Consider the following 26,085-nt stretch of genomic DNA (forward strand, 5'->3'; position numbering starts at 1 on the left):
GCATTGGGAGTAATATGTTTTCAACATCTGGTCTCGTTCATTGGAGCAATACCAGGGGCTGAGCTGTGATACAGGGCAGGAATGCTAGAGACTTCCTCTGAAATGTAAAAAAAAATTTGCTGCTTCTTACTTAATTACAGTCATGCCAATTGCTATGTTGAAATGCTGCTTTAAAAGCCTTTGTGAGTAATTAGTGTCAAAAATATAAGATCTACAAAGCCATAAACTCACAGCTTGGTAATATTACCAAGTACTAATTAAAAAAAGAAAAAAGAAAAGTCTCTCTTTCATGATAAGATTTCCAGCATAGCGAAAGAAAAAAATGATGCAATTTGCAGATGATAGGAGAGGGAAAAAAGGAACCTGAGAGAAGGATTGAGGAGAGAAGAAAGTCAATATCAACAAGGCTGTAGATCTCTGAGTGATTTGGTAATGGTAAGGGTAAGGGAAGTAAAATATTGGAGTCTCAAGACAGAAACATAGTCAGGAATATATCCTGAAAGCCTCTTCTGCTACGCAACAGAAATAAGGTTGAATATCAGGCACTATACACAAGAGGGCTAAAAATATTGCTGTATTTGGGACTAAACCTGGCATGGCTCTCGGGAGCAGTTGAGTATTGCAGGAATGTCCTATGTGGCAGAAAAAATTAGAGATATCTTATGCAAATCTGCAAGTATATTGTGGCATTTTGTGAGGGGTGTGTGACATCCCACCCATATTCCCCCTGACCAGTCTGGACCCCTCTCTGGACTGGTGTTACAGGAGCAGATCCAGTCTGGCCCAGGGAAACCAGGCTCACACGCAGCAGCTCAGAGAGTTTGCTTATACTGAGATGAGGTGTTTATCCTTTGGAAAAAAGATTAAGGAGAGACCTCATTAAGGTATAAAGAAAACCCTGCTGAGAATAAAAGATCAAGGCTATTTGGGTTATTGTCAAATACACATGTCAAGGGACATAAAGCTAGTTTGAAGAAGGACCTGAATTCTACGAAACATAAGCTGATTTTTTTTTTTTAACAGCACTTAATAATGCAATTATAATAACAACTTGTACTTTCTCATGCCTTCCAATTCAAGATCTGAAAGCACTTCACAAACATGAATTAAGCCTTCCAGGACTGTTGAGAGGTACAGCAAATATTCCTCTCTTTTACAAACTGAAAAACTGAGGAACAGCATGAGTACAAGGCAGCACAGCATGTGGAGAAGTATGACTTTATTTTAATCAGGTTGGGCATTGCCTCAGGGCTTTGTTTGCTCACCAGGTGCAGTCCTGTGGCTGTCCAGAATCCGTCTCCTGATGACGCTGTGGAGTTTTTCATTCTGCACCTTCCTGTCTCAGATCCCTCAGCCTTTATGGAAATGGTCATCTGTGATCAGGGAAGGAGAGCACCAGAAGGTGGCCATGCAGTCATTGATGCCTTTGGTGCTCTGAGATCCCAGGTGTCCCTCGGCACAGTGGATTGAGTTTTGTTGTCCCAGCCTCCTTGGTGTTGCAGTGTGTGCCAGCAGCACCACAGGAACCTAGGGCAGAGGGGCTCCTGAGGCATTTGCATCCAGTGTGGTTTGTAAATCCCTGTATTCAGAGTGTCACTGTGCTGTTGAGGGATGTCCCTTCCATGTGGTGTCCACCACATGGCTGAAGAGCAGGGGAACCGCAGGCCCATCTTTTGAAGTGTTTCTCTAAGGTTTCTGCTCTCATTTCTAACTCAGCAGAAGCCCCTGCAGGCAGGTGGGCATTTGGGACTGGGAGCTGGGCTCTTTGATTGTATCAGCCATGAGAAGGAAGCTGCCAGTTCTGGTTGCACATCATGGGCTGTTTCAAATCTGGAATTGTGGACTGCTCCTTTCACCCTGACAGTGCTCTTGTGGTGGGACCATTAGTATGGGTGGCAACTTAGCAGGAAATGAAATTGTCCTTAACAAGCTGGCCTCACCTGACCTTGAAGTCATTATTTTGTTTCCTGGATGTTTTAAATTAAGTGGCATTTCAGCTAAGGTAGTTACATATAAATTGATTGGGGTAATGCTTGCTTGAGCTGAACATGCCCAGCTAGTGCCTGTTAACTCCCTGGTTCTGCATCCATTCCTGCCTCTCTCCTTTGTTCACCAACACAGGTTTCCTTTAGATATCATAAATATCTAGATATGTGCATTTGCTCCTTTTTTTCCTCACTATCCCTCTTTGCAGCATGAGAATAGAGAGCAGCCTGCTTCAACAGCTGTGCTATGAGGGACAGAGCTTGGGGTCTTGGCTTTAGTTGCTCTGATGGCTTGTGGGTGAGGAGGATCCAGGGTGACATCAACGGGAGGCAGCTGTACTTGGGAGCAGACTTCTGCACAACTCCATGGCACTTGTTTGTTTCTATACCTCAAGTTCATCCTCTATCTCTGAGATCATACATGGGAGTATTTCTTCAGGTTGCAGGATGAGCTGTTTAGTGGTTTCTTCTCATCATCCAGAGGACCAAATATCCCTTGGATTTTTCTAAAGGCTGCTTTGCATGAAAGCATTCCTAGAAAAATTAATCTTCCTCGTTGTTATTCAGGCCTCAGTGTTAGGGGAATCTTACTTTTCTTCCACCATGCAGCTAATCACTGCATGGGGCTGTGCTTGAGCTTCAGCAGCTCACTGTTGTTTGGTAAAGATTAAAAAATAACAATTGGTGGTGTCATCAAATCAGTGCAGCCAGTGAAATCAAAGCCTCAAACACCATCAAAAGTCTACATGTCTCACAGAGCAAAAAGCCACAAGAGCAACAGCATGGCTGTGCTGCTACTGCTGCTTTGATCCCATTGGTGATGTTGGGGAGGAAATCAGATGGCAGCTTTCCTCCTGTCTGCCTTCCACACTGACAGATCCTGAGTGCATCAATAAACAGTAGAAAACAAGGAGGGCGTGTGTTCAGGAGCACTTCAGGCTTTGGGATAAGTGTTTCTAGAGAGTTTGCTGGGAACAGAAACCTAACTGAAATCAATGGCAGCGTTTCTGCTGTTTAATGACGAGCCGATACGAGGCGGCCCTGGAGTACAGCGTGTTCTCACCTGCCTCTGTGCTAAGTGGACAAGCTGCTGCGAGCTGATCCAGCTGGGAAGTGTGCTTGTGAGTTACACCCTCTGGAAGGGAGGCTGGGATCCCGTGAGCTAAGCCTGCATCACAGTGAAAAGGCTGCGACCTGGGAGCAGCTGCTGGTCAGAGCAGCAGAAGGGATGTTCAAAGCCACTGCTGGTGTGTATCAGTAGCAGACATGTGTGCAGAAGGAAATAAGGGCTGTTTATCTCCTGGATAGATATGGCACTTCAGTGGAAGATGGGATTGAATTTTCCAGCAGCACCTCTGCAGTGTCTGTCCTGAGTTGGAGGCAGCTCTTTGTCATCCGCGTGCTTTCCTTACCTTGGTGCTCAGCATCTGAGTGATGGCTCTGCTCATCCTTAATGCAGATGTAGGGCTGGGTGTCAGTGCACCATTGAGGGTGAGTTGTGGGAATCTCCAGACTCCATTGTTCTGACATTATTGCTTTATTAGAAGGGAAAGACAGGGTAAAAATCTTCAGCAGCCTTGGTGGAAGAAACAACTGTGCATTGCAACCTGTGTGTCACCAGTCTGAGCATGGAGTCAGCTTGATGCCATTTGAGCCATTTCCAGAGACAGGCTGGAGTGGTTGGTGTCCTGGTGGCTGTGCAGTCCCAACACTCTCTCTATATGATATCCTGACTTAGAGGGAGCACAGAAGATGATGTTGGAGGTGAGGTGATGCTGCAAAGCTTTAGAAGACACTTCTCTGTAAAGAAGGATTAGAAACAGGCTGGATTCCTGATGAGGTAGGACTACTTCTGCACCAGCAAGCCCATTTAATGGCTGAGGATCAGTATTCAGCACTGGGGATGCATGGAGAAGGTTCAGGTGTCTGAATTAGCATCCAAGTTAGTTTCAGGTGCAGCCAATGCTTTCAGGACATCTGTGCAGCTGAGCCAAATTCTGGGAAGATGGGCATCATGTTTGCTACCAACCTAGACAAACCTTGCTTTGGACTTTGGAAAATTGTCAAGGATTTGTTTTTGTTTGTTTTTTTTTTTTCTTCTGTAGTGCATGCTGGCAAGCTATGGCAGGAGAAAGTGCTTAAATCCAGGCTGAACTGAACTCTGAATATACCCATGAGTTGATTTGCTATCCTGTCTCATTTCAGCCTTTGAGTTTTTGCAGATCCCACAGCCCGGTGAAGGCCATTTGCAGTGGTGGTGAGGGATGAGCCAGGAGACCATGTTGTCTTTGTTAGTATTCAACTGGAGTCATGCAGGATCAGAGCTCTGATCTCCTGTTCACACAATTCAGCTGTTGTAGGTTGTCAGGGTGTCAAGGTGGCCTCTAAACCAGCGAGGCCCCTGGAGCTCTGCAGCTCTGAAGAGAGACCAGTTGTGGTGCATGTGGAGCTGTTGTCAGTGCTCTTGTCCTGCAACTGGGCATCAGCATCTTTGGGAGTTTTAGTGAGCCCCAGGAAGGAGAGATGTATTTCATCTGCACAATCCTGCTCCTGGCTGTGCTCTGCTGGCTGCTTTCCCCACAGAGCTGTCCTGCCTGGACCCTCTGATGGAGCACCTACCCATTCTCTACAGCCAGGAGCTCCTTTTTGGCAGCACTTTCTGCAGCCTGGCTGTCATGGCTCTCTGTCTGCTCATTTTGAAACACCCTTACAATGATACTGGACTTCTCTGGGAGAAATTTCCTGTATTTCTCCCTACACTCAACAGGAGTGTCAGCATCCACAGGATTTCTTACAGCTCTGAGAATGCCTTCCACTGGGAACCTGCCTGCACCAAAGTACCCTGGCACAGTTTGAGCTGCAGTTTCGTCTGATCCTTTTAAGAGTTGGGAATGGCTGTTTTGATGTCTGATATCTGTGAACATGAAAGGCTCCTTTCCTTCTTACTGTGCACTGGGCAGGGCAATGCCTGTCTCTCCCAATCAAAAATGTAATCAAAGATCTCACTTCTTGTAAAAAATGTATTGAGAAGACAGAGAAACAACGCAGCAGATTTCTATTGCCTTCACTGCTGGTTTGTTCTGGTTTCTGCTTCTGTGCTTCTCTCTCCTGCCTTTCACAAAAGAACTCCCACCTCAACTTTCCTCATGTCTTGACATGTTTAATTGCAAAACATTGAGCTTTGAAAACAAAACAAACAAACAAAAAATCATTGCATTTGATTCAAACGAAATATCGATTGTCCTTGAGTTCCCACGCCACGGATATTGGCAACATTTTGTCAGTACCAAGAGTAGAAGGATCACAGCGAGAAAACAAATTTTCCAACTGGAAGGAAAAGAAGCTGAGCCAGGAAAATGGGAGCCCCATCACTCCCTGTCCCACAGCTGCATCTTAAAAAATGGTCTGCTGACCTGATGTTAACGTTTCCAGTTTACAGTAAGCAGCATTTCCCTTAAACAAGATACTGATAAAGTGAAACAAGGGAATAGAGGGGGTGGAGAAGAAATTTGCAAAACATGCTGGAGTGAGAAAGTCGGAACATACCGTGTGTGTCTTGGGAGTGAGAACATGTCTCAGTGTGTGAATAAATATATAATGTATAGACATATGCTCTCTCTTCTCAGAAATTCTCCAAGTAGTCCCAGATTTTGCTGCTTTCAGTAGCATGGCAAAGGAAAAGGCAGGGGAAAGCTGGAGCTGGTGATTGAGGGTTGTAGGATGATGGTTTGGATAGAGCATCCTCATTTTCTGAAGGAGATTGGTCACAAAGAGGGTCTCAGGCATCACTGAGAGTGTGTGAGGAGCAGATGGTCTGTCTGGAGAGACACAATGCACTCAGGTTTGCTCATTTTCATCTTGCAGACAAAGGCTAATGGAGATCAAATATCCACACAAATTCAGCTGAGTAAAAAAGAGAACAGGAAGAGGAGTCAGGAAAGTGTTAGCACAAAGTTATTTGTTAAATGGATTTTTATATTGTTTTCCATGAAGTCTGCACAGAGCTGTTGTCCTCTTTTAAATTCCTCTTCTGGCATTTGTTCCCCTATTCACTGCCTCCACAATTCTCCCATTCAAGTCAAAAAAGCTACCTCTGAAAGACCAGTGTAACATTAGCAGAAATTACTAGCAGGAGTGATTTCAATATTCAAATGGACAATATATTTAGTAATAGACTGGGAGTTGCATAAATAGAGTATGAATGCCTGGTAATGAATCATATCAATAATTTTCACATACAGACTGTGCCTTACATTTCTCAAAGGCCTTTACAAATACCAATTGATTCTCACAGCAGGCCTGCTCAGTGGAGGAGTTGTTATTAGTTTTACTGGAGGGTGAGGATATTGAGATGCAGAGAAATGATGCTACTTGTGTAGTTCATGCTGGGACCCAAAGTGAGGAATAAACTTGGAAGCTCCTGACTCACAGCTCTTAATGATGGGGCTACATAGCTCTTTGTGATTTCTTTGGCTTGGCTGGAAGTGGCAGTCCTCATGGAGAGAGGTTTCTGTCAGACCCCAAAATCTGGGGCTGATGGGATGTGGGTAAAGGCGGGAATAATTGATACACAGGGGATGGCAGAACTGGTCTTGATCAAGCTGTGTTTCAAGCTTACAGTCAGGACTAGCACCCCTGCCCCACACAGGTCAGGACTGGAGGTTTTTTAACATGTGGAAACATGGTTTTCCATGAAGAAAAATGGCAGCTAATGCAGCCAAACTCCATGAAGAGAAAGGGGCATCTTGAATCCAGCTGCACTTTGTAACTCTCACCCACCAAAGCTGAGGAGGGTAGTGGCTGAAAAGTACCTCAAGTACTGGAATTCTCTTTTCTAGTGTCACATCTGAGCCAGCATTCCCCACCCTGCCCATCCTCTGTTTACTGTTGCCTGTCTTAATTCTGCAGTAAATTGTTGCAGCCCTTAATGTTTCTCCCAGTGACCCCGGGATGCAGTCAGTGATGAGAAGAAAGGCAGGTTAAACAGCACATGCCTCAAACAAGGAAAACCTAATTTATCTTTTGCCCTCATGCTGTACTGAACTCACCAAGGCTGACTCACTGCTCAGGAGAAGAGAACATGCTCTCAACTTGTGTAAAACCATGACATGATACTCCCAGCTGTATTTTCAAACACATTTTATTCTAACATTTTACTTGATGTTTTGACTGACACTGTACACTGAGAAATTGTCTAGAAGGTGGCCACAGTGGCACTTGGCTTTTTCTTTTTCTGAGAGGTTACATCATTTCCAACACATCAGCATGTTAAAAGTCCTTTAAATTGGCAGAACAACATATGCTACATTGCACTTGTCTGTATGGAATTTCTTCTGCTGTAGCATTGCCCAGTGACCCAAATTTCACAGGTTCTCCTGGTCCCTCACAGTTCTCCACACTCCTAAGCCACCCAAGTCATTTTGCCATCTCACAGGGGTTTTTTGTGCTCTAAATCAACAGTCATTGGGCTGAAACTATTGATTCTTGTGATCATGTTGCCAGCTCTGCTCCACAGTCCTCCTGGAGACTGGCAGGGGACTGAGGATGGAGGAATAATCCAAGTTCCTCTGGAGCTGAGAGACAAAGAAGGAATGGGCAACCCAAATTGTCTTTTCAGAACTTAATTGCTGAGCCCCAGCCCCAGTCTGGCAAGCTCTGCCTGCTCTTCATACAATGACCAGAGGCAGAAGGCAACAACTTGGGACCCACAACCCAGAACCAAATTTTCCACCTTGGACTTGCAGCCTTTGGAAAGAGCATTTGTATTTCTCAGGGCTGTCCCTCAGAGGAAAAGCTTTAGCTTTCAAGCTTTAAGAACTGTTTTAACAACCTTATTGAGCAACTTCATTGTCTTGTCTTCCAGATGAAACTTGGCCACATCTACTCTTTTGAATCTATTTTTCCCTATCAACCTATTCAGCATGGAGTTTTACCTTTCCCTGACCATTTCATAGTTTTTACATCTTCATTTACATCTTTACCTGATGTAAATGATATTTGTAGTTTCATTAACTCTTTCACTCTTTCAGACAAGAATCTGCTTATTAGTGCCAAAAAGGCTTTCTTCTACACTATGATGCTCTTTCAACCAGATTATGCTGTATTCCTCTAGGCTCTACCTCAGGTATTTTGCTCCATGAACTGAGTCTAGCATGTTTAGGGAATAGATTTTTTCTTTGCCTTTTCCCTTCTTAAGAAAAAGAAAGAAAAAGGAAAACATAGCAACGACAGCATGGCAACAGCAGCTGCAGCACAAAGGAGAAATAGGCAAACAGAATTCCGAAACACGTATTCACTGGTAAGCTATTTTTACTGGTTGGTGAGTGAGTATGTGGGGGTATTGTAACAAAATAAGTGAGAAAATAGCTTACAAATAATTCATAAGTAACTTTAGATGAGAACACATCTTAATGACTTCATCCTCCCAGCTAGCCCTCATACTGTATGAATCTCCACATGCACAAACTTAAAGGTCACCTCTGATCTATGCTATTTATACTTTGCAAATTTGTACACAGACACATATATAACATTCCATACAAAAAAATAATGTCAGTGGAGCATTAAGGTTAAATAACAGGGCACTAAGTAAAGAATTGTGCCTCCCTGCATAGCAACTTAAGAATAAATCTATGTCATTATATCTGCCTCTGCCTTTGCTCTGGAGAGCAGAGATTTCCCCACAGCCTGGGTGTTTTGTGGGGACTTGCAGGGTCTGTCCATGGCTCCTGCCTCTGTTGCTGACCTGCTTTGTGACCCTGGGCACTTTTCATTGCTTCTCTGGGGACTCCTTTGCCCATTCCCCTTTTATCAGGAGCACACAGTCAGGAACCTCCAGCACAGAAATATTTGCATCTTTGAGCAGAGCTCAGCCACGTTTGGGATTATGTATGTACTGAAAAGTGACAAAATTATAAAGAAAAGCATATTATTTCACCAGCCTGATCTAGTGGGCAGCATCCCACTTGAGTTGGAACTAGATGATCTTCATGGTCCCTTCCAGCCCAAGCTATTCTGTGATTCTATGAAATCTTCTGCTTCACCATCCTCTCCCCAAAATGCCCCACTCTCACTGCAGACCAGTAAACTGTGGGAAGTCTTTCACTAAATTAAAAAAAAATTCATTGAGAGTTTGAGAGAAACAGCCTCCAAAGTGTGGGACTCCTTTACAGTTACAGCCTGATCTGTTGTGCTGTGTGAGCCCTTTTTTTCTGTTCAGTTATGATCCATGGGAGACTGAAAGTAAACACAGTCTCTTAAGTCTCCTCCACAATCCTGATGCTTTTACTGGCACAGAGAGGAGCCCAGCTCAGCCTTCTGCAGCCAAAACTAAATTCATTTGTCTTTAGAAACAACACAAATCTGTTTTCCTGGTTAAATAAAGTCATTTGCAGGGTTCTGTTGTGGGAAGGATGTGTCAGCTCGTGCTGAAAGGAGCAGTCATGGGGATGAATGGGTTGGTTGTTGGGCTGGAACAGCCCTGTGCACACTGGAGGGCCCTTCCCCAGGCAGGCTGAGCCCGGCCTGGGATGGTGCCCAGGGGATGCTGCAGGTGCCTGGGCATCACTGCCAGCTTTATTGTGGGCATTCCCACTGTGCCACAGGGTTTGGGATTGGTTACTGCAGAATTAATCCCACATCTCACACATTCCTTTCAGCCCCTGTTTGGGGACAGCTCTGGTTTCTGCAGCAAAGGAGGCAAGGGGGCCTCAAGCACCAAATCCTTTGTGTGGCTCTGTGCTGCCCTGCTGGTGTGGGAAGTCCATTTCTTCTTGTCTGTCAGTCTCAGGCCATGCTGGTACTTCCCTGCCCTTCAGAGGTGTGACAAGCAATGACTTTCAATGTATTTCAATTCTCCACACTGCTGTAGAGTGACTTGTTCTAGAAATTCTGGTGTGTAACTGGTAGGAAAAAAAAGTTGGTGATGTTCTCCAGAGGACATCAGGAATGAGGAAGCAGCAGCTAAAGTGGTTTGATTCCCTCTGAGATTTTTTTTCAAATGTAGTTGAAAACAAGCAAGTGAAATGAGATGCTTAGAAGCACTGTGTTTGTGAGGTTCTTTCTAGTTTTAAATTACTTCGTTTAAACATCTTTGTCCGTGAAACCTCTGAGGGAGCTCATCCGCTCGTTTTCTCATCTGCATCTTCTGCTTTCTGTCTGGTTCTTGCACAAGAAAGAATGTTAAGTATCTCATGTACATCTGTATATACAGAAATAAAGGTAATTGAGTTGTAAAATAGTCTGGTTGAGCAGGAGGAGGTCAGTGATCTCAAATAATCCTGACACTTTAGTCAGGACCTGCTCTGTATTGCAGTTCAGATTTGCTGAGGCCTTTTCCTGTGGCCTTGTGTAACATCTGAAAATATATTAGTGCTTTTCTACAATGTATTTAGAGCACAGCCTAGATCTGAGGCATTTGAAGAAATACTTCTTCACTCTTTTGCTGTTCTGTTTGTATTTTTTGCTTGTGAAAACAATTCTCGAGAGCATTGTTAGGTGGGTCATAGCAGGAACACCTCTGGGCTCGCTGGGGAATGTGTGAAAGCAGGTTTGGAGGGCTTTTATTTTCACACCATGTTTCAGCTCTGTAGTGATAAATGTTTTCTGGAGTACAAACCTGAAGTCCCTCCCCTTGCAGGTCTCCCTTGTTGAAATGTAGAAAGAGGGGTTTTTTTTAACTTAAAGGTTTTCTTAGCAGTCAGGTTGTGCCACTCTTCGGCAGTGACAGGTCTGATCAGCAGCTTGGCAAGTAGCACAAAGTGGGAACTGCTCCTTTTTTTTAGCAGCTGATGGCACTAGACAGGTAGGATTAGAGCAGGACATAGGGCAGAGAGGAAAGGTAATGGCACAGCATGGGAAAAAATGAGGGAGGAACAGATCTTTTCGGCAATTCTGTATTGGCAATTGACCTACAACTCCAAACAAGCCCAACATACACTACCAGAATTTTTATCATGCCCTCTGGGCTGTGGGCTGGGTAATTCCCATGTCCTTCAGCAGGTGCTGAGTGAGATACCTGAGAGAGAAGCTTTTCGGCAATTCTGTATTGGCAATTGACCTACAACTCCAAACAAGCCCAACATACACTACCAGAATTTTTATCATGCCCTCTGGGCTGTGGGCTGGGTAATTCCTCTGTCCTTCAGCAGGTGGGGTAAATGCTGCTGAGTGAGATATCTGGGAGAGAAGTATCTGGAGTCCCCTTAAAATCATCTTAATTCAGGACAATATTTTAATCTTGCAGGTGTGGGGAAAGAAAAAATGTGTTTCCTTTTCTTGCAGGCAGAACCAGCCCCTGGACACACACCTGGGTCTAAAATCCCAATTAGTATGTGCTACTTTCATCCAGACCCACAGCATCCTATGGGATGAGAGGATGTCACAGTGGCTTTGTTGCTGCAGCATTGTAACCACAAACAGCTCAATTACTTAAAATGGGCCTCAGCCAGTTCATTCATATTTGATTAAGAACTCTTTGAAAGATAGGCATATAGAGCTAAGAGCTGGCTCCAGCCTTAGTTATTTACATCAGGATGGGGGTGATAAAATCTTTTATTAGTGTCAGTGTTTAAATATTTTGGCTCTCTATTCCAATATTGTGGCAAGAAAGAGCCATATGTGTTCCTAGAAAGAGAGCCTGGTGCAGCCGTTAATCAGGAGAGGATCTATTAATGTATTAACATTCAGAATAACGAGCAAAACCAGCATGCACTGCAGAGACTAACACATAGCTTTAGTCTGCAGTTTTGAAGTGTTTGGGAAATGTTGTGTTCCTCCATCTTTCTAAAACTGGTGTTCTGCCAAGAGAAGTTCTTTTCTGTTTTTAATTTTAGAAAGGTTAAATCTATTTACAAAAGCAAACATAGCATGGAGTGCTGAAAACCAGAAGGATGTGGGCACTAACAGGCTCCCAGGCTTTAGAGTTCACAGCAGGAGCTGACTTGGCAGGGAAACTTGTAGGCTTGTCCTTTCCTTCCCTTTTAATGCTATGCTGAGTAGGGCACAAGGTATGAAGTCCAAGCTCCATACCAGCTCCCCATCACCACCTTTCTCCAGAAAGCACGGGACAATGTGCATGTATCTCTGCAGATCACCACTGCACTGTAGGGAAGCTTGCTGAAAGGCTTGGCACAGGAAAAGGGCAAATTTTAAAGAGCTCCAGAGTGGGAGAGATTGCTGGTTGAGCAGCTTGCATGCCTCGAGGTCATTGCTAATGAGCAGTGTCTTGCCTAAAGAAGTGAACATTTCATTTTAGTGCTGCTATGAAAAGCAGCCATACTGTGTCCCCTTTGCATCCCACACTACTGCCCACTTTGCTGTGGCATCTGGAGCAGGCTGCACCAGGCAGGGAAGGAAGCCCTCTTAAAGGATGTGGAAGGATGCTGAAGTGGTAGCAGAGCTCAGATGACAGAAGCTGGAGCATGACAGCTGTTACCAGATCATGCAAAAAGCCTGCCAGCAAAAATGCATCAGTTTGTGAGATATCCGGGTGTCTTGTCTTCTGTTTTCATAATTGCATACATGGTGTCTGCATAAATCTCTTCCCCCCCTGCACTTGCAGCGAAAGGAGCTGACTGGAGGATGGCAGCACATCAGTGGGAGAACACCAGCAGGAAGAGACAACCAGTCAGATGTGTGTCAGATGGGGAGGCCCGGGGCCCCAGGCAGGTTCTCAGAGGTTGCTCGAACATGGTGCACTTGCTAAACACAAAACCTCTCCTTTTCCCTTCAGGGAGAGGAGCATGTTCATCCAGACATGAGAACCAGCAGTGCTGTCTTGCCATGTTCTTCAAGAGCTTAGTGCCAAATGACAGCACAGGCAGCAACAGCAGGAGCTTTCAGCAAATGCGTCGTAGCCCAAAGGGATGAGTGTCCCCTCAAGGGATACAGCAGAATTTCTCCTGCTGTTTCAGTGAATACTGAAATCTCCCTATTTATTCACTCCTTAGCTACAACCTCTGTCTCTTGAGTTGTGGACTTTCTTATGGTGAGATGAGACCTGCTCAAGGAGAGAGGAGTCCTATGTGTCTTTGTTTCACATTGGATTTCAACATTAAAAGCCCATTTCAAGCAAGCTAGATATTCCCAATCTGCACAGGCCAGTTGACTGGTTTACCTGCTATCTAGTTCTTCAAGGTTTCCTGCCTATGAGCTACAAGTCTGGTTGAGTAACTCCACAAATAGAATTACCTCTATTAATCAGCCCCATGATAAAAATAATAACATCTTCTCAGTATAAACTTCCACTTGTGGCTATAGATGCAGTCTGAGGAATGTGAGATTGTGAGCTGTTAAGGGTTAAAACTCATTCTTGAGGACACAAGAAAATAATTTTGCATGTTCAGAATCAAGTTCCTTCTTTGACTTGCTGGGTACTGACAACTCAGGCTTACTTTGGTCCTGCTGGCAGTCGTGCTGATGACAGCGATTTCAAATGAAGAAAAACGAAGGAAAACGTGAGCCAGCAAAAAAGCAACAGCAGGAAAAGCACCTTCCTCAACTCACACTAACATCGTGGCATTTGGTTATTGATGTTGCAATGGCAACTAATGTTATTCCCAGAGCCAACACTTAAATTCCACTTTGGTAGATCATAACTGTAAGCAAGTCACACGGTCCCACAGGAAGGGGTAATTACTGAGCAATTCTTCTTGCTCTTAGAAGAGCGGTGGCTTTGGTCTGCAGTGCAGAGCACTGGCTCTGCACAGAGGTGACTAATATGTGTCACCAATTTCCTTGATGTAAGGCTTGAACCTGCATTTTAGCCCGGGGTGCCAGACTATGACAAACAAGAGCTCGGAGAGGGTAGTGAATAAACATGGTGAGAATTTCAGCTGTAATCTGCCATCAGGTCCATCTGTTACTCCTTCCTCCACAAGCCTTGCAAACTCAATGAGCCAGGAACGGACATGCTCCATATACTGTCCCATCCCTCAGCCACAGAGCTAAGGTCTAATTGTCTGCTTGTCATTAAGTTTATCACTTACAGTCCCTTGAGCCATTACTGGTCACAGGACCTTGTTCAGTTCTTTAGCCTTCCGTCCACCCCACTTGTGGCAAGACTTCCAAGAGGATACCAAAAAGATGATGAGGATAAATATGTTAATCACATGATGGCATCTACAACGTAGCAAAGTAGCAGTCACTCCAGATGTGCCTCCCAGGTGTGTGTCCTCTGCTCATTTAACCATTCTCAGCCCCAGGCACGCTCCCTCCGTCTCACACAAGGTGAGATGCCCAGCTCCCAAACTCAGGGGTTCATTTCCAGTTGGCAGCTGGTGAGTCCTGAGGTCTCTATGACCTATTTTCACTGTGTCATGTGCAGACACTTTCCTGCTGATTTGCTCTAATCCAGAGACAGGAAGGCAGAGGCTTCTGAGCAGGACTATGATGCAGGAGCAGCCAAGCAGTGGAACAGTGTGTGTCTGGTGTGACTCAGTGAGGGATGAAGGCTCCAGCAAGCTCTGCCTCTTGGGGAGCAGTGGTTTGCTTTGGAGAAGGGATGCCTATCTCCCAGGCAACGCTGCAGCCTCAAAAGTTGCTGTCAAAATTCTCAGTGGTTCAAGACATCTCTCACTGATGGCAAGGTTTGGCAGACTTTGCTGCTTGTGTTCTCTTACAGACCTCATGCCCTGCCCCCAGCTGCAGTTCACAAGTGGAGTACCTCACTGCCTTGGGAACAGGCAGTCTTAATTACAGACCACACAGATAATATTTTTTGCATTTCTCCCATAGGTGCTTCTTTCTCATGTTCCAGAAACTCTGTGTTCTTGGTTTACTGCTCCTCTGTTCCTTCCAGCTCAAAGAGCTTCCAGCAAGGGAGATGGAGAGGAATGTGATAAGCAGCTTGGCTGCTTAATGAGCTCCCTGTCTAACTGAGGGGTTCTTATATTCTGGGCTCATGTGCCAGTCCCTGGTATCTCCCTCAAGTTCTCTGCCTTCTGCTGGCTCTCCTGGGGGACCAGTTTGGAGCCTGGTTTGAGTTGCAGCTACTTTTCACTTTGTCCCAAGCCACATTCACCAGGGTCAGGTGCAGACCAGAAGCTGCCTCTGCACGGCAGGGCTGGAGAGCTGTATGAGCCTGAGATTTGGCTGGGAAAACAGCTTAACAAACACCCAGTCCCTCTCATTCCCAGTGACAACTGCAGAGTCACTGCAGAGAAAGTAATGGGAGATTTTTCAGTCCCTAATTTATGTCTCTCCTGCATATGGCTTCTACGGAGTCGCTGATGTTACAGACAGATGGGTTGGCATTTTACTAGACAGAACACATGGGCTAGATGTTGTTAATGCTTGTTAGCTACTCACTCTGCAGCTTGACCAGTCCAACACAGTCACCTCACAGATGGTTGGGAAGCTGCAGCCAGGGTGCTGGAGTGGTCCAGCCCTGCCACGTGTGGTGTGACAGCAGTTGGGATAACACACGTTTGGCTGCTCTTTCCAAAGGGATTTGTTGTAGGTCAGAGACAGCCACGGCTGTGGGAGCAGCACAGCTTCCCTGTGTATCGAGGAGAAACTCTGATTTGTAAAGATCCTGAGATTTTGTGGAGGTATTGGCTTTAAAGGATTAATGCCATAGTTTGGGTATTTATATGGAATGGGGTTGGAAAAATTCTGTGAGCTCCATGCCTTGTTCCCATCTCTACTCTTTCATGCTTGATGTTTATAAGCATATTTGGTTGGTGCACACTATTTAGCAGATCTGAAGTCTGTTAAAAACTTGTACTTTATGAGCTCAAGTTCTGACTACAGCTGGCTGCCAGTATTAGTTTAGAGTGACATCCCATGTGATTTTCCATTCTCTGTGATGTGAGTAGTCTGCTGTGATTTACTCTCACCAGCCATGTGTTCAGTGGAACCATTTTTAGGTATCACCTCAGCAAATCTCCACAGGGTGAGTCTCCTTCTGGCTGGTTTGGACATCCCATCAGAATCTGTGGATGCAAAAGTAGATGCTACGGGTGAATCATTTACATTGCCATCTTCCCTCTTTGACAATGTTCAATTTGCAGCATAATGATGGGAGCCTGAATGAATCCTACAGATGAAACGGGGAATTTTAGTTTCTGCACTTGTTCTCTAAAAACTCTCAAAGCACTTTTGGAAAATGCATGGTATTAATCCACACTGAGCAGTAGTTCTTCAATCCTATGATTTAAATTGGATATATTTGTCTCTGTCTGTCCTGAACTGTTCAGTAACATTAATGCACCCTGATAATAGCTGTCACATTTTACCCCGGGGGTTGTTCCTCAGTGATAGGTGAAATCACAGCAGTTCAAAGACCTGTCTTCCAGGATGAAAAGCTCTATAGGAATATTCAGATATAAAATAGTAATAGTATGAATCAAAAAATACGCTTCCCTTATTTTAAAGCCTTTGATCTTATTTTTATGGCATCACATTTGACAGTCTAAAGGGCATTAACCTGTAGGAGAAACCTTTTGAAAGAAGGTGCTGACTCGCCCTCTGCTGCACAGAGCACTGTCCCCCAGGATTAACACCAGCAGCTTTCCCCCACAGAGAGGGGTGCAGCCCTTCATCACACATCCCTGCTCTTTTTTATGTTTCATTTTTGACGTGAGGTGCAGGAGAGCTCGCCTAGATCAAAACAGGGAGCTGTGGGGACAGGCTGGTGCAGCACACCCCGCTCTTCTTCCTCTGCTGCTGAGCTGGTGCAGCATCCTGGACCCATCACTGCTGCCACACAGTGCCTGGGTCATGTTTCTGATTAAGATGGAAGTATTCGAGCTGACCTCCTGTTCCAAAGACATTCTGGGGTTGTGGTTCATCTCAGTGTTGAATAATAAGAAAGAGAAAGGAAATGTTTGCTATAAATCTCAGTGCACACAGGGCTGTTTCTCACTTACCCCATCCCAGCATTCAATTTTCTACTTGGCATTGGCAGGCATTTGCTTTTCTTTGCTCAGCAGCTAAAAGCAGCTTTTTCATTACATTTCCTGGAAGGCTCTTTACAGGCATCCATCCCTGTCTGCCTCATAAATTCACTTTATATACCAAGCTGGTGACACAGAGGTCAGAGGTCTTGGCAAGAAACAATTATTATAAGGAAGTGCTCTTCTTCTTTGGGTTACAATGAGGATATTAAAGAGGGGAGGAATTTTGCTGCAGACAAGGAATGGTATTTGTGAAAGGGAGGTGACCTGATTGATTAAGTGCTGCACATCCTGCAGGAGCCACCATGGGCAGGCATCCTGTCAGGCCAGCTGGAACCTGCCAGTTACCTTGAAAAAAAGAAGGAAATCAGTAAACAGTTTGCTAAATAACCTCATAAATATTTCCAGCCATAAGCACATCTTGTGGTTCAATTTTGTGTTGGGTTTTTTTTTTTCTTTCCTTAATATTTCCCTAATTTTAAATGAACGGTCTGTAATTAAAGTGATTTAGAGGCTACCTTGGGACCTGGTATTTGAGCAGTGCATGATGCTTAGGAGAGATTGATTGGTGAGGCATAACTCAATTGGGGTATTTTGATAATGATATCATCACCCGAGAGAGCCAAGTTTGAGCAATTAAATCTCAAAACCTCGTGTTTGGGTTGTTATAACTTCAGCAGGCAGTTTCTGCATGTGCACGCACACAAACACACACACACATTTTTCCCTTGGTTTTTTCCTTGTTTTTTGATGGGCATTCCAGTTTTTTGGCTTTCCTATGTCTGTCTGTCTGTCTGGGGTGATCTGAAGTGGTGATTTAGCTGTGCAGACCCAGAGAGAGGGTGCCAGCCCCCTCAGCATCACTGCTTCCCCCCTCAACATCTGCACGTGGACAAGGCGGCCTTTGACATTTAGAAAAATCTTGGCATCTGAAGCAAGAGGCAGAAACAAAAGGATTTTCTCATTTAAAGGTCAGAGCCAGCAGCTTCTTAAAGGAAAATTTCAAATAGGTTTGCTGGACTGTGGCAGGGTTTGTGGGTGTCACAGGGTGCTGAGGGAGGCCGTGGGTGCCATGGGGAAGGTGTCAGGGAGTTGAGGGGGTTTCAGGACCAGCAGTGTGCCCAAGGCTCCGAGGCACACATGGCAATAGAGCTTTTGGGAGGTGATCACTTGGAACAGCCAACCCTGAGGGCTTCTGCTGGCTCCATCCCAGGGCTCTCCTGTGCCAGGATCCAGTCCCTGCCTTTGAACTGGGCCATGTGTTCATCACTACCCACATTCTCAGGATCTGTCTGGGAATACAGTGGGAACTGCTGCTTTGAGGAGCCCCAGCATCACCATTCACAGCTTTTCCCAAAAGGATTCCCTAAATCTGGGCCCTAGCAAAGAGACAAACCTGCATTAGGCTGGTGCTTCCTGCTGCATGGTTGTCCTCTTCTAATGGCAGCCAAGGGCTTGGTCCCTGAGGGCAGAGATCCTGGGAATGTCTCTTGTTCTTGCAAACATCTCATCATTCAGCAAGTTTGAAATTATTTTTAAGATATCAGTGGCCTGAGTCAGGCTTTGGGAAGAGCAAGTGACTGCTCCACATGAAGAGGAGGTCTGAGGGACTCATGTGATGAAGGCAAATTGCTAAAGGGGTCGATATGATGGGGAGATGTGCATAACCCTCATCAGTGTGGACAGCACAGCACTTTTCAGGGTAGGGTGGGGAACAGCACAAGGAGAAGGGAAAGGGGGAGTGAGAACTCAGGCAGAGAGGCGACAGCATGGCCCATAGTGCTGGAGCAGCCTGTGGACCTGCACAGAGCAGGGAGAAGCAGTGGAGTGTTGGGTGTGAAGCCGTGGTGCCCCTGCACACACGGGGCTGGTTGCTGTGTGTGCTCAGAGCTGGCATCCATGGGGACACAGCACAGACAGTGATTTATGGAAGGAGCAGAGCAGATGAGATGGGGCCTTCGAGATACATTCACTGGGTAAATGTCACCAGGCAATGATTCACTTGCTCCTTTTGACCCCTAATACATCTTAGCCTTGGAAAGCACCATCTACCATAGAGCGTGGCCAAGCAGCATCTGCAAAGCAAAGGTTTGTCACCACGCCAAGGGGTGGCTCTGGCAGCCCTGCCAAAGCCCTGGACTTCATCCTTCTGCATGCTGTGGAGGTGTTTGAACCTCCTTTGTTCCCAAGCTGAGACACAACTGTCTCACCTGCTGTGCCTGGCACAAAGCTCCACCATCCCTGTTGTCAGCTTGCCAAAACCCATTCAGGAACTCCACCTGCGACACTGGATGTGTGTGTTTGAAGTTGCAGGAACATATCTCCTGCATGGATTGCATCCCCAAAGGCAGTTGTGCTTTCTCAGTGTGGAAATCAGAAGTAGAAAATCCTCACTTCATTTTGAAATCTCAAGTTGTATAGAATTCTGTTGTATAGAATTCATGTTGTGCAGAATTTTCCCGTTTCTGCATTTCTGCTCCATACTTTCTGATGATACCAAGTCCCCATGCCAGCTCTCTCCTTGGGGTGTGCAGCCACCCTCTTTTCAGTCTTATTCCAGTGTCTGAAGGTCTACATGACCTTGGGTCTTACACTCAACCTGTATTTTTCAAGAAGCAACCTTTGTGTGATTAAACTCATGCTGCATGCCAGTTTATAGCCGAGGGCACTTTTGGAGCCATTGTTTTTAGCAACCAAAATACGTCAGAGAGAAGAGGAAACGGGTGTACAAGAAAATACAACCTGAGTGTATCTAGGTGAGAGTGCATTCTGAACCATGTGGTAGCTTGTGAGTGACTAAAGGAGACACTGTCATACTTTTCACATAGGTCCCCCTTGGCAGCTGGAGCAATCAGAGAAGGAAATGCTGGGTGTTGGATTTCAGGAAAGGCTTGTGTGCAAGCAGCACGGGTGCAAAGAGCCATCTCTGCAGCAGCAGTGCAGACAGAGTCCTGTACATGTTACATTGAAGTGGCAGCAGTTAAGAGATCCTGTTAAAGTCCATATGTTGCAGTTTTACGAGCCCAGTTCATCCAGCTGCAGGTCCATCCCCTGACAGAGGACATTTGGGAATGGCTGTTGCTCCTCCACATCATCTGCATTGTCTGCTCCTTGATGAGATGGAGAGAAGAACCCGCTTTTCTACCACGTTGGTGGTTATTGGAGAGATTTTTACATGTATAACTGAACTATAAAGCCTTGAATAATTTACTGGTTTCCAGAGTTAAGAGGAAGATTTATGATGTTTTCTTCTGGCAGGTGGCTGCTGATCTTGATTCCCCTGAAGAAACAGTTGTGCTAACAGCTCCATTCTCAGAGCAGCTACTCCAGGTTCATGTTGTTCTGTGCTAAATAGTCCTGTGTTGTTGTGGTTTGCAATATAGAGATGTCTGCCCCTTGATCTGGTTGCTGTGGGGTAGCACAGCCTGTGAGGAGACAAACTGGCTGTCACCCTTCAAATCTACAATCAGAGTCACTTCCCACCCAGCCCAGCAGAGCTGGGTGTGCAATAACACTGGGCAAAGAGTGATTTCCTTTGCTTTTCTAGAAAAGGTCCCCATAGCCCTTAAATCAGACTAAACTGGCAACAGAGCTTAGTGAAAGCTGAACTCTTTCCTTTTGCAAGTATTTGAGATCTGAATAAAACATAACAGAGACCTGAATCTTGGTAGTTTAGTGAGCCAGGCAGACTTTTCCCATGAATTAGAAGAAACCAATACAGAGCTATGTACAGAGTACCTGAGAGATGGTATTCTCATCGTGATTAGTTGCTGCCCTGTGCTCAGGGAAACTGAGGTTTAGGAGGGAATATTTACATCTCTGGTGAAGCACTGTACTTGTGTGGCCCAGCACAGAGGGAAAGGGAGAGTGAAACATAATGGTGGTCCCCAAAGCGTCCTCCTGCATTGACTCTGGGGTGGATGGGGATACTCACAGATCCAGCTTTTCCTTTGATCCCATGTATTCAGTTTGACTCTACATGTTGATTACATTTTTAATTTTTTCTTTGCATTTTTTGCCCTTCTCTTTTAGACCAAGAGCGCACTGTAGCAGTGATGTTGGTAGTGTTGGGCACAGAGCAGTCAGGGCTGGGTTTGAACATGCTCTGGTCTCTCTCACCCCATTCCCACTCATGGACTATCCCTATGGATCAGTGAACTTGTTTATGCTCCTCTCAGCTTTGCATTTTATTCCTAGATGGGCTGGGGTGGCTTTTGGCTTCGTCTTAACTTAGAATTTTAGGGAATGCATCAGCAGAGTGAAGGTGATTGCAGTACATGGAGTGTGCTGTGAATAGCTGATCTGTGCTGGCACCTGCAGCAGGAATGTCCAGGAGCTTGCCTTTGAGGGTTGAGACTTTTATGAATAAAAAAAATATATATTAAAAATGGGTGGACGGAATCCTAGCTATGAACAGTGAAGACGAGGACTTAAGTGCCCTTGCAGCTTTGAACTGCTGGAAATTTCATATTTCATATTTTCAGAAATACAGTTTTTAGAGCTGGAACCACAGGCATGCTCTGCATTGATCCAGAGTGGTGTGGAATACCAGAGCCTGCAGCATTCACTCAGCAGAGCATCCCCCCCATGTCCTCCCCCTCAGTTCCTGCACAGCCCTGTGCATCCCCTGCCTGGCTCTGATCCCCTGCTCGCTCCTGTTCCTGCCTCGGGCACTTCCCTCTCTGCCAGTAAGTGCACCAGGCAGGGTGCAGGCTGCCTTTTGAAAAGAAATCCTGTGAATTAATGGGAACATATTGCTATTATTTCATATAATCACTTTATTTGTAAAGCACAGGCTGCAGAGGTACTCCCGCTGCTGAACCCAAAGCAGCAAATCTATCTATATATCCCAGTCTATACTACATTATGAACAGATGGGTGAAGAAAAAAAGCAATAAAAACAAATAATAAGAAAAGTTACAATGATAGCAATTTTAAAACACTCCTAGGGGGAAAAAAAAAGTTTCTCTATTTTTTTAAAGCAGTGTGAGATTGAATGAGCTGCACTGCAAGTGCATCCATCCTCTAAGTCCACATGTAAACATCTACTGGCAGAGGAAGAATTGCTTTCTTTCCAAGTGGCTGCCTTCTTGCCTTGTGCCTGTTACAGAAGCAATCATAAGAAACCTGGGTGAGATGTCTGGGGTTTGGAAGCATTTTGGGGTTTTCTTTGATTTTTTAAGAGTTCCTGGGGAGAGGTCATGGGGGTGAGAGGGAGGATGGTGCCTCCCTTGACAGCTGAGAAAACTCAATGGGAAATAGCAATCTTCTCAGAAGCATGTATTTATCCACATAACTTTCTCTGAACATTATTCTTCTGCCTCTGCTGCAGGAGGAAACTTCATTTATGAAGAATAGTAGAGAGAAACTACAATTAATCTCATAAAAAAGAGAAGATATTCAAATGTAGCCTTCACCCATTACACCAGTGAGCTAAAAGCAGAGGAAATTTAAAACATTTATATTGCTCTGTTTTTGAGGTCATAAAACACAAGCAAATGGTCTGGCACTGGATGCTAAATTTCTTAAGGAATTTACTTTAATTAATTAAACTAGTAAACCAATTAATGGATTTGCTTGTAAATTCTTAGAAAATGAATTCTGTGCCCAAAGAGTGTTTTAAATCTGCGAGGGAGGCTTTGTATTTCATACAGAGCTTGAATTCCCATTTCAGATGAATCCAACTCGGCACTGAGAGAGCTGGAGATACAAGTGATGCATTCATAATACTCGGACCTTCCTCCAAAACTGGCACTTCTCATCAGCTGAATCTGGGGGGGATTTGCAAAATAAAACCTGTGCTGCTGCCACAGCACCCAGCTCGTGTGCTTCTGCTCTGCTGTGACACCTCTGGCTTTACGTGGGCTGGGAATTTACATCCTTCCTGATGCCTCCAACTGGCTCCTGCATCTCCATCTCTTCCCTCTTTGATCTGGGCCAGGGGTACCTCAGGTGCACAGGAGGTATCAGGCAGCTCTGGTAAGCAGCAGATCAAAGCATGGGATTTGCTGAAAAACAGCCCAGCCAAATCAAAGATCTAAACAAAAGTTAATTCACTTTTCCACGTGAAAACCTTGTTTTGATTCCCTGCCTGGCTCAGGGATGGGAGGGGCATCCTCTGTACCTTGCACTCCTCACAATCCAAAGTGACCCAGACATGGAGAATTCGTAATCAAATGTATCCAGGCTCTTGAGAACATGAAATTGGAAGGAAGCAGGGTCCTTGGGGCTCTCAGCAGCTAAAGCCATGTTTTCCCCTCCCATGGCAATCTCCCACTTTGGGAGTTGGCATCCTTTGATTGAGGAGGGGGCTGCCAGCCATGCCTGACACCAGCCATGCTGTCCCACCTTGGCTCTGACAGGAAGCAGAGCTGCAAAGCAATTAGGTTTGAGGAGGAAAATGGCAGGGGAAAAAAATTAGCATTTGCACTGTGATGCTTTTGCTGTTTATTAATAAACAAGCTGCTTTCATGCCTCCGGGGGCAGGAGAGGCTTCAAGCATTCCTTATTTCTCTTGCATTTAGCTTTTTTTGGCTTGTTTTATATGTTACAGGAGATTTGTAGTGTCTTCCCACATGTTGAGTTTCCTTATTTTCTTGAGAGCATCCCTGGAATAATTCCTCTGGAGGTTTCAGCTGTGTGCTGCCAGGCTGATTTAAACACTTCAGGGACGCAGGGTGGATCAGTACTCATTGGGAAGGAGTTATGCTAATTAGGAGCAGGTCTGCTTCCTCCTACAGAAGTGGCATGACTTCAGGGATAAATGTTTTCATGGAGAGAAAACCCCTGTTCACCCCTTTCATGAGGAGAAAACCTCCTGCCACCCTGGGTGGTGTTGGTGACAGTGACCCTGATGTGGCCATCTCTGTTCTGTGCTGGCAGCACAGGCTCTTTCCAGGATGGCCAAACCTCTCATCTCCCCAGTGCCACATTTGTCACCAGGGAAGGCTCAAGGGGTCCTGCCTGGGGACACTGGGATGCAGGACTCAGGAATGCCATGTGCCAGACAGATGGCATGTCCTTGGTGACAGGCAGATCCGTGCCAAAGGAAGCTTCAGGGTGGCACTGCTCCTGTGTCAGGGAGGTGAATTAAAACCCTCTGGTATTAATAGATTTATTCTTCTTTCCCTTTAGGCCTCCAGCTCCTCTGGTGGGAAAATGCAGCTCCTGGAAACGGAGTTCTCGCGAACCATCCGGGAGCTGATCGAGCTGCACCTGCTGCGCCAGGACAGCATCCCAGCCTTCCTCAGCGCCCTCACCCTCGACCTCTTCAGCCGCCAGACCATCGCTTAGTGTCCCACTGCCAGCTGCCAGCCAGGGTTTGGCCCTCCTGGGCAGGACACTTGAGGTAGCAAGGAAAAATTCTCCTGTTCACCGCCCTTAATTTGTGGTATTGGGTTGCTTCTGTTTTGCAAGGAACTCCTTCTTCCCCCTTCTTTCATGCCGAGTCACAATCCCACCAAAAGCATAATTTTCGTCCTGTGGGAGGGCAAGTCTAGCTTCATCTCAGGGCTCTCCTGTGCCAGGATCCAGTCCCTGCCTTTGAACTGGGCCATGTGTTCATCACTACCCACATTCTCAGGATCTGTCTGGGAATACAGTGGGAACTGCTGCTTTGAGGAGCCCCAGCATCACCATTCACAGCTTTTCCCAAAAGGATTCCCTAAATCTGGGCCCTAGCAAAGAGACAAACCTGCATTAGGCTGGTGCTTCCTGCTGCATGGTTGTCCTCTTCTAATGGCAGCCAAGGGCTTGGTCCCTGAGGGCAGAGACCCAGGGAAAGTCTCTTGCTCTTGCAAATATCTCTTCACTCAGCAAGTTTGAAATTATTTTTAAGATATCAGTGGCCTGAGTCTGCCATCACTCAGCAGACAAGCACAAGCATAAATGGCCATTTGAAGCCCCTATACCTGTGTTGACACCTCTGTGGCTCGGTCACTGCCGTGCTTTGGGTTCCTTACTGAGTCTTTAGGGCTCTTGGTTATCTCAGGACTGTAGAAAGTGGAAAGGAGCAGTTTGGGCTCCATTGTGTTCAATGCTGGTGGCTTTAGCCTGCTGCTTGCCACCACCTTGTAGGTATCTGTTCTGGGAGGTCTGCTTCCTCCTCCCCTCTGTGGAGGGTGGAGCGTCCCCAGAAGTCTGACATTTTGTGTTATAATGGATGTAGCTCTTCTGTCACAACAATAAATTGTCACTGCCCAAACTGGGTGTTTGACTCTTATTTGGGATGCACTCTGTGCCTAGCTCTGCTCTCCCATGTAGAGGATAAGCACATCAATGGTCTGATGTGCTTTGCAAAGGGAGGACATCATTACCTCTGTTTTTTTCAGGCAAGTCTCATTCATAGATTTATAGAATCATCAATGGTTTGGGTTGGAAGGGATGTTAGAGATCATTTAGTCCCAACCCCAGCTGCCTTAAACCAAATCAGTTTGCTATAAACTTCTGTTTTCTGTATATTGATTTCCCCCTGATTTCAGCGGGAGCACACTCCCTAGGCTTGGAGAAAAGGTAGCAGTGAGCAGGCTAGAAAGTTAACTGAGATACTTGCAGTGACTGCAGGGCTGGCCAGGCTTGCTGGAGTCACCTGTTGATGTGTCTACAAGCATGGAAAACATCTGCTGTTGACCCCATCTGCTGTTGATCAGAGGTGGAGGGACAAACATGAGACCTGGGGAGGCTGCAGCCCCCATCTCCCCAACTCTCCTCTCTGCAGGGAAGCGCAGTAGCAAAAGTTTGTCATTTTCTCTTCTGCTTGAAGAAGTCCCGGTGGAAGATGAATTGCTGGGCATGCTGTGCCAGGGGAAGGCTGCCTGATTCATATGCACAGCGTGGCACGGAGAGTCGCCTTCCCCAGTCATGGGGAAAATGAATCATGACGTCAGCCGCATTCAGCTCCACCGCCAACACAATAGCAGATCCTGGCTGCCGCGGAAAATTTTTCTCCTGGCTCCTTGCAGGAGAAATGAAGTAATTAATAAGTTTACAATAAACCCTCTATCTTAGCAAAACACAGGTGAGGCGAGAAGCGATGCTGGAGAGCGACAAGGGAAAACACGTTCTGCCCGTTGGAAAGTTGCCTCCCGAGAGTGAGAGGATAATAAGTTGGGAGAGAACACACAGTAGGCATCCGAGACGCCTGCGGTGGGGAGGAGACATCAATTGCTGCTCTGCTCCCTGTTCTCCCAGCAAGACTGATTTGT

General features: G+C 45.7%; 1 protein-coding gene across 5 annotated transcripts in view; it reads left to right on the top strand.

Moving 5' to 3' along the window:
- The window catches only part of MAD1L1 (mitotic arrest deficient 1 like 1), a 350,640-nt gene extending 325,555 nt beyond the window's left edge, over nucleotides 1–25,085 (top strand). For all 5 annotated transcript variants that reach the window (XM_039732446.1, XM_039732448.1, XM_039732449.1 and 2 more), the window contains one exon: nucleotides 24,017–25,085. In XM_039732446.1, coding sequence (XP_039588380.1) covers nucleotides 24,017–24,175 — 159 coding nt within the window. In that variant the 3' untranslated portion in view covers nucleotides 24,176–25,085. The remainder of the gene's footprint in view (nucleotides 1–24,016) is intronic.
- Nucleotides 25,086–26,085: the final 1,000 nt, after the last annotated feature.

This window comes from Passer montanus, unplaced genomic scaffold, assembly GCF_014805655.1.
Source record: "Passer montanus isolate IOZ18808 unplaced genomic scaffold, ASM1480565v1 scaffold8, whole genome shotgun sequence".
NCBI lineage: Eukaryota > Metazoa > Chordata > Aves > Passeriformes > Passeridae > Passer > Passer montanus.